The sequence below is a fragment of the Eumetopias jubatus genome, unplaced genomic scaffold (genome assembly GCF_037043125.1).
Source record: "Eumetopias jubatus isolate StellerSeaLion01/CBP00866 unplaced genomic scaffold, mEumJub1_p1.0 scaffold_16, whole genome shotgun sequence".
NCBI classification, from domain to species: Eukaryota; Metazoa; Chordata; class Mammalia; order Carnivora; family Otariidae; genus Eumetopias; species Eumetopias jubatus.
The window spans coordinates 9969048-9977498 of record NW_028274822.1 but is presented as its reverse complement, the minus strand read 5'-3'; the positions used below and the strand labels follow the sequence as shown (position 1 = coordinate 9977498).

The window sequence follows — 8451 nt, the reverse complement described above, 5'->3', positions numbered from 1 at the left end:
TTTCTATCAATTAAATTTAAGCATACTCATAAATTCATCTTGCTTTTCCTGAAGAGAGTCTCCCACTTCCTATCCTCTCCAGAAATTCTTTAAACTCAATTCTGGATATGGCCTTATTCTTTCATCCTAAGTGAGTAATTTGCATTATTTCAAACTTTTGAGAACCATATTATTACCATTGCATTTGTTACCCTTGTCAGCAAAACTGTCTTTTTTTTTTTTAATTTCAAGACCTAAATTCTATTATTTTAGTAACAGTTTTTATCCCAGTTAGGCCTAAGTTCGGGGAAGTTAATAAAGAAAGGGGTTAATTTTACAGAGAGGACAGGCGTCTCCTTTAGAAGAGTCACATAGTGACAATCATCCCTTTAATGATTTTCAAGACGATACAAATAAAATTAAGTGTGGAGGCTATCGGAATTTTTCTGAAGCTAACACCCTAAGGATGCAGGACCTGGACGTTCTGGGAGTTAGTCCCCTCAGGTATTATAAGGCAAGGGGTCCCAAGCATGAACATCTGCGTGCAGATCCAACGCCTGGGTCATCCTTCACCCATAATGTTCCTCAAAGGGGAATCTGCAGATAGAGGTCTCTTCCAGCAGACCTTCCCTTGGGGTGGGGGGAGGTGAGTACGGTGCCAGGCAAATTCATCTTGGCATTGCTGTGTGGGGGTGAAAGTTAGGACACACTGTGAAGATCACTTTGGTAAACGTGTCCCTTTCTTCAGCTATCAGTAACACGTTCCCATGCTCATTCACACAACTGCTTTTTTTCATTTTCCCCACCTCTCCTCCGATTCCTCCACATAGTCCACCTGGTTCTCTCCTTCCCCTTGGGGGTGTTTCTGCAATATTAACAGGGAGCGGTTCAGCTTCTGTACACATGTGTAAGTCTTACCTTGATCAGACCTGCCATTACTGCCAACCCAAAGCCTTTTGATTTGATCCGATTTGAGATCACACATCCTGGGAATTGAAAGCAAACACTGAGACTCTGACCAGTAATGGAAAGAGTGTTATCATCCATGCAGCAATTTTACGTGCTTGTTGATAACCCTGAGGTAGGTAGAATAACCTTCCTTGAGAATACCTGTGTAGACTCAGGTTTCAGCTGCCCTCTCAACCTATACTGATAAAATACGATTTTCCATTCATTTTTGACATTGCAGAGAGAAAGCAGGGAGAGCGGAGGGAAGGAAGTAAAGCTGGGGGAGGAGGAGCGGTCTGCATTCACACTATAATGGAAGAAAAATGACAGCCAAGTTAGGTTTAGCTGGAATGGAACATATCCACAGCCTTATCACTCTGGAGGCACATTTTGACATAATAACAAACTACTGAGAAAGAACCACTTTTATCTAGGTCAGAAGGACAGACTCGCAAGTGTTGGAGAGCTTGGGGAAACGACAGTCTGAAACGTCAGAAAGACTGCAATCTGTACAGAGATTTTCATCAGGTCTCAACACCGCCTGATGGTTTTCGTCCAGTGCGTGGTAATTACTCCCCCAGCTTATAACGGCATCTAACGGCGTGGCATTTTGATTTCAGAGCCTACCAAAATAAAATGAACCAGATTTTATGACGACTACATTTATAATAAGATGCAGATGGTAAAAGAAACAGATGCCTCTGATGTCATCTCCCATTTGCCTGTAACTTTTGCAGACACTGGCAGTCTGCAAACTCATTCAAAGGGATGCAGGATCAGCTGGGCAGGTTTCCAATTCTGTTTCCAGGCTAAAAAAACACTGGCAGCACTGGTACTGCTTTCTCTGAGTCATACGGTGAGGATTCCACAAAAAGAAATTCGATTCTAAGTGCGATTCTTTAATGCAAGATTAATCATCAGGGGGAAAAAAAATCCCCACAAATGTCGGGACTTCAGCAATCAATAATGGGTTATTTTGCATGACAGTGACAGAAAGGACAGGGTGTGAGGGGTGGGAACAGCTGTAGCTTCAAGGAGGCAAGAGAGAGAAGAGAGTTTTAAACAGACAAGCAAGTCTAAAATACTCTCCCAGCCCCTGGCACCCAGATTGTTCAAAGACTGACTCCTTGTTCCTTCCAAGTAAAAAAACTTTAAGGAGGCTTTTCAGGCCACTGTCTCGGACCTCAAAAAAATGTTCGTTCTGTATTTCCACCTTTATTTTCCAGAAAGAATTCTATAGTTCTGATAGGAGTTTTCACCATTTCCCCAGTGATATCACTGAACATTATACACAGGAAAAAAACAAAACAAAACAAAACAAACACCAAACCCCCCCCCCTTTTTTTTTTGGTGCAAGATAAATGTGTTAGAAGATCTTTTAAAAAAGATAAGGAACTTTTGTAGTCCATCCTGAAAGCAACAGATGCTTGGGCAAAGCAGCAATTGAAAGGCCTTTAGCAGTGTTTGAGGTTCCAAGATAGATCAGCACAGTTACAGACGAGACGGCCAGACAAAAACCTGTAAAATCTTCTTACCTCCACTGACCGCCATCCTATAACTTCATCTACGCCTCTGTAGCAGGAACATTTCAGCAGAAAAAAAATTCAGAAACAAAGGCAAGGGAAGTAGCGACGTAAAAATAAATCCTGCTAGGCCAAATATGTGGCCTATTTTTAAAATAATCTCTGTGCAAGTAACAAACTGAACACGCGCACGCACGCACACACACATAGTACAAGAATAAACAAACTCGTCACATCCACAAACCGGGCTGCAAAGGATTAGTGCAAATCTCTGCTGACCTGCAGCATTTAGTCCATAAACTTTGGATATCCTAGACGCTCCATCAGTGTCCAGCAGATGTTCTCAATCAGTTTAATTTCTTCTCTAGGCAAGTTCTGTTTCCAAACATTAGTATTACTTGGTGATATTTCCCCTTCATAGGGAAGATAGAAAAGGTTTGTGGAGGTGGCGAACAATATTTGGTTTAAACTAGCAGGAGACAAAGGTATTCCGAGAAAGGCAAAAATCCTTTCAGTGGTTTTCTGAGGAAAATGTACAATATCTTCAAACTTGATCAGCTGGTAGCTGGTAGGCAGCAAATCTGTATTTATTCTCAGGGCCGCTGCTGTGTTTGCTAGCCACAAATGAGACAACAGGGAGACTGCATTTGACTGGGATTTTGATAATTCTTTCCTCAACGATTCATACTCGAAAGCATAGCCTGAATTTAAGATACATTTGCCTTTACCTCCCTCTATTTTAAACAATTTAGCTAAGTGTTCTGGTACATTTTTCAAAGAGTAGAGACTTGGTTTACTACTGTACAGCATTGAATAAATCCATGCCCGAGGGTCCCTTACTATGTACAATGCCCTCATAGAAGCTCCTAAAACTTCTTGAAAAAAATGAAGCTTTAAGGTCCAGCTCCCGCTGCTTAAGCTGAGCACAGGACGCGCGCTTGGGTAATAGACCAGGTGTCTCCTCAAAGCCCTAATATATTCAGCATCTCTATCAAAGGTGCCTTTCATTCTACTTCTTTGTTCTGGCAAAGACTCTCTCCTTTTCAATTTTCTTTTTTTGTCCTTATTTGCTGTAAAATATGGGGCCAGTTTACCCCTACTGGGTTCATGCAGATGGATGTTTTGCAAATGTAGTTTCGTGTCTTGAACCAAGGACTGCAACCAGCCTCGGAGTAAACGGAAATGCACGCTGTGGATATCTGATGCCTTCCATTCACAGGCATCTGCAAATGAGTCAATTTCAAATTCAGTTTCAGGAATATCGATGTAGGTTGTAGGAACTCTGATGTAGAGAAAATCACTACTGTTGAAAAAAAGCTGTTTGAGAATTTCAGCTCCTGAACCAGGAAGTGAGGTAATGACGACGTAGGGAAGATCGAGGTGGTGCCCTTCGGAAGACAAGGACTTCGGGCTTGCCTCGGCCTCTGTCCTTGCCCATTTTGCACAGAGGGGCTGAGTGCAAGTGCTCCACACATCCAGCAGCTCAATAAACCACAAGACAATAACAAGCATTAGGACCCACCGCATTAGCTTTCTAAAAGAAAGGTAAAACCGCCACTGAAAGGTTAAAATCACCAAGCTAATGCACAAAATCAACCCAGCTGCTATATTAAATTTAAATCCAAAGGGGAAAATAACCCTACCTTGTCTTACGGGCTTGGCTATTGCTTGAGTGCCCAAACCAAATCGGGTTATTTGGCCCTGATCAGCCACATTGGCAAAGCCACCAAAACCCAGGTAATCGAATCTTGTCTTCAGGTTATGGTAGTCAGTTACAATGGACACGACATGTTCAGTATTATTGACATTGAGAGAAATCTGAAGTCCAGAATTGGAATTATCAATAAATCTGCAGCTGGAAACATTGACATATGGCCCATAAAAGACATATGCAATTCTTGCGATTGTGGATTCCATCTGAAATGTAACATTAACAAATTGAGTCCACCGTTTCTTAAATTCAGCAGCTTGCTCTGCTTCCTGTATGCTAGCAATGGGACTATTGCCACGATGATCAAACCAGAACATTCTGTAGTGTGCATCCCACACATCCATCATGGCGCCATTGTACCTATTCATAAACCTATAAGGGATATACTTAAAATCAATGTCCAGATTATGAAAGAAGGCACTGACAGATTTTATTGGGGAATTGTCTTGCTTCTCAACGTGATCCACAACTAGCAAAGTCTGGGAATTTAAGAGAAGCAAAGCACGATACACACTTTTCAGCTTCATTGCTGAAGAGTAAGCAGACACTGCTTCCCCACTCACAAATATCATTTCTCCATGCTGAGAGGCAGTGACAATTTCCCCTGCCGCATCACCAGCCTCCTCGCCGGTCCACCTGAGCCACTGTGCACATTCTCCCAGTTGACCTTCCCAGGGCTTATTACACTGGCTTGTGGGTGATGGAGCAAACACCAGTACGTTGTTAAGGTGGCTCAGCTTGGGTCCATAGAGAGCTTCAGAAACAAACACTTGCCCATTGGGGGCAAAAGTAAATGAGTTCTGATCTGGATGTTCATGTCCTGGGTTAAAGCTTCTCCACCCGTCAATCCAGGAGTATGGCTGAAAGTGAACTATGTCATACACCGCTCGCCCCCCTAGCTTCCCAGACTTAAAAGACACAAAGGTATTGGTCTGTGTATTTGGCAACCCAGCCCCATAGGTGACAACACCCCAGTTTGGGAATGTGTGCATTTTTGCAGTACCATATTCAGCAGGAGGCTGTGGGGTGAGCTGGGGATCATACCAGATGAACTCAGTGTGAAGAGTACTCCACCTCTGGGCAGTGGAGGGGACCATTGGTCCATCTTTAGGTCGGTGCCTTCTAATTTGCTGAGCTAACCAATTCCCAGCTCCATTCTTTAAGATAAACTTATCCAAAAAAACTAACTGGCTCTCCGGACCATAAAACCAATTATAATTGGAATCTGCTATACCCACAGTTCTTTGGAAGCCTGGTAAAAGGGTGGCGTAATAGAACCAAAAGTGCATTTTTAACCAGTTATTATCCAAGTTGTTGATATTAAAATGACGCTGGGCTAGAAAAACATACTGTGTGACTGATTTAGCTGTGTAGCTTCCATAGGCCACACCTTCGTCCAGAGAACCATCAACAACATGATTCAACAGAAACATCGTCTTTTCCATCACATCTACTACAACCTGTTTCCACACGTTTGCTCTAGAACCTTTATCTACCCCAGTCACCAAAGCCCCAGTGAGTAATGCTATCATGTTAGTAGCTTGGTGATTATGGAGAAGTTGTTTGCCCCACGAACGGACCTTGGAATACTCATACATTTCCTCAGTAACAGCCCATATTTTTTCCAGGTATTTTTGTCTTCGATGATCATCTAGTAAGTTATACAAAAAGTCAAAGGCAGTGGCAAAACCCGTTAAGGAATGGCCAACTGGAACCTCATCCCCTGGTGCATTCTCAACCAGCCAGTCTTTGTAGCCAACCATCCTGTCCATAAATTCCAAGACAAACTCAAAGGCAACGTTGTCTTCTGGACATAACAAACAGTACAGTGCTAAAGGAGGCAGATTGTTACCATAAATTTCATTCCACTTGGCAGCAAAATCAGCATGCTTGGGTGGAGGTAGGTAGTATGTGGGGTTGGAAAGCATAACTGTGACTGCACTTCTGATAGCTCTAAACAGATGCAAATGGCTTGTACGAGACTTTTGTCTCATTGCCTGGATTTCTCCAGCATCAAAATATAAACTTGGATGAAGCATACTTTTCTTCAGCTTTGGACTGGGTTTGAAATCTTGCACTTTCTGTGTCTTAAACTGATCTGTATCATCGGTGAAAACTACCCAGTCAGAGTAATTGCTCACAGATTCCTCAAAAGTAGAGAAAGCCAACATCACTAATGCTAAAAATAAGAAATGTCCTGTAAACATTAACGCCATGATCCATCGGGGAGGTCCCTTCCTTAGGCATACATGTCAAACACAGTGCTCAAGGTATTTCCCATCTGCCTAGGATAAAGCATAACATTTAAGGCCTTGATAACACAAAGACTGTAAATCAGATATGCTGTGAAATCCAGCTGACATTCAGTTCATTCAAAGCAAGGTGGGTTGCCAAAAGGAGAAAACTTACACTGTGTCCCTGACACAGATTTGCTTCCCATAAAACTTCGAGGAATGTTAAAACCTCTATGTTTCCATATCACAGAGCAAACAGTGTGGTAGAGTCAAACATACTATGAATTCAGGATTTACCTCCTTTACATAAATCTATCTAACATGAAGAGTCAAAACACAAATTGTAAAAAAAAAAAAAAAGAAAGAAAGAAAGAAAGAAAAATAAGAACTCCAAAATCCAAATTAAAAAGTTGTTCCTAGGATAGGAAACCATCACCCCCACGTATGATCCTTGTGCCTGTGTCTGCCCGAAGGAGTTGATGATGTACTGAAATTCTTGAAGCTGAAATTCTTGGTTGTTACTCCCTTCCACTTTTTACACCTTTGCTTTGCAAATGTTTTCTTCTTCCAGTTTTGGGAAAAGAACATCCTCAACAAGAGTTCAAAGTCCTACTTGGTCTTAAAAAATCAAAAGTTCTGCCCTCATTTCAAATCTGTCTTGTTCAGGCTTACTTACTCATTGCCCATTATGACCCAGAGAAAGTATTTTCATGTCTTCTTTTATCAGCTCCATCTGTTCAACTATAAAAATCTAATCTCTTCAGCCACCTAGGTACTTCGCTTCCAATCATGAAGTAACCACCAACTGGAAAAGAAAACTCCCCTTTGACCAAGAATGCCGGTTCTTTTCTGTTCCTTTTTCATGACACTCCTTTCTGGAGGAAAAACAAAAAGAAATTCTCTGAGGCTACAGATATGCTGGGAGTGGACATGAACTGACGACTTAAAGGTTCTACAATCTCTTGACAGAAATTTTAAGAATCACGATAAAATCTGCAATTGAATACAACCTAAATTAGCTCAAGTGATTCTTGTTTTTCTTACACTTTTAAATGCACGTTAGGATAACAATGAATGGTGGCAGATGACCAGCAGCTACAAGATGCAACTTTCCTGCGGCATTTATTTTAACTGTGGCTGGCTTGACTCATTTAACCTGTTTTTATTCAAGTGCGGTTAACACAAAAATGACTCCTGCTATCATTCTTGTTGGTTTGGTCGCAAAGAACTCAGGGACAAAAAGCAGAAGTTGAAAGGACTTTTTCTGATTCCGGTTGAGGGATTAGCTTTTACGGGATCAAAGGATGCCTTTGTAGGGGAAACTACTGAGAGCAGTCACGTTTCTCAAAGGAGAAATCATGAGAATGCGTGGGAGCAAGCAACGGCGCTCCAAACCTCACCTGGAGCCTCGTCTTCCATCCTTACAAGAGGCCACCAGAGGGAGCTCAGACCCAGACTAAGGTGCAGCGTCGCCTCTGCCCGTCTTCGGATTTGAAGAACCTAACCAAGTTTCAGTCTTGGACAAGTCTCCTCTCTGTAGGAAACATTAACGCTAGAGTTTCCTGAACCGCCCCGCCTGTTGCATTTTTTTTTCGTTCGCTTCCTACGTACGTGCCGCCCCCATCCTCCGCTCCCCACCCTCGACCTCTGGCTGTGGTTTGGGGACAAGCGACCCCTAAATGGCCAAGTCTGCTTACCTTCCTTAGATGTAGACGGGGTCTCCCGGCAGCGCTGGGCCCCAATGAGGAGGAGGTGGAGAGTTCGCGAAAACTGCTCCGCACAGGGAGCCGGGCCGCGCCGTCCCCCGCAGGGCTCCCAGCGCCCCCGGCACGGCACCCCCCGCGCTCCAACAGGCTGCGGCCCCGCGCTGGTCCCCCGCCCCGCGCCGCGAGGACACGCCCGCCCTCGGGGAACGCCGGACGCTCCGGGCAGCCCAGCACCCCGGAAGGCAGATCCGCGCGCAAAGGGCGCTCTCGCGGGCGCCGAGTCCGGCGGAGCGCTGGCGTCCCCAGGCCGCGATGCCGCCGCGGCCGCCGCTCCTCCGTGCCAGCTCCGA

The 8451-nt window shown here is 43.8% G+C and overlaps 1 protein-coding gene across 1 annotated transcript; it reads right to left on the bottom strand.

Moving 5' to 3' along the window:
* Positions 1–271: 271 nt before the first annotated feature.
* DSEL (dermatan sulfate epimerase like) lies at positions 272–6695 on the bottom strand. Its single transcript, XM_028102863.2, has 2 exons — positions 2730–6695; positions 272–965 (listed from the first exon to the last, which is right to left on the bottom strand). The coding sequence occupies exon 1, from the start codon at positions 6375–6377 to the stop codon at positions 2739–2741; it is 3639 nt and encodes a 1212-aa protein (XP_027958664.2). The 5' UTR covers positions 6378–6695; the 3' UTR covers positions 272–965; positions 2730–2738.
* Between the last annotated feature and the right edge of the window lie 1756 nt (positions 6696–8451).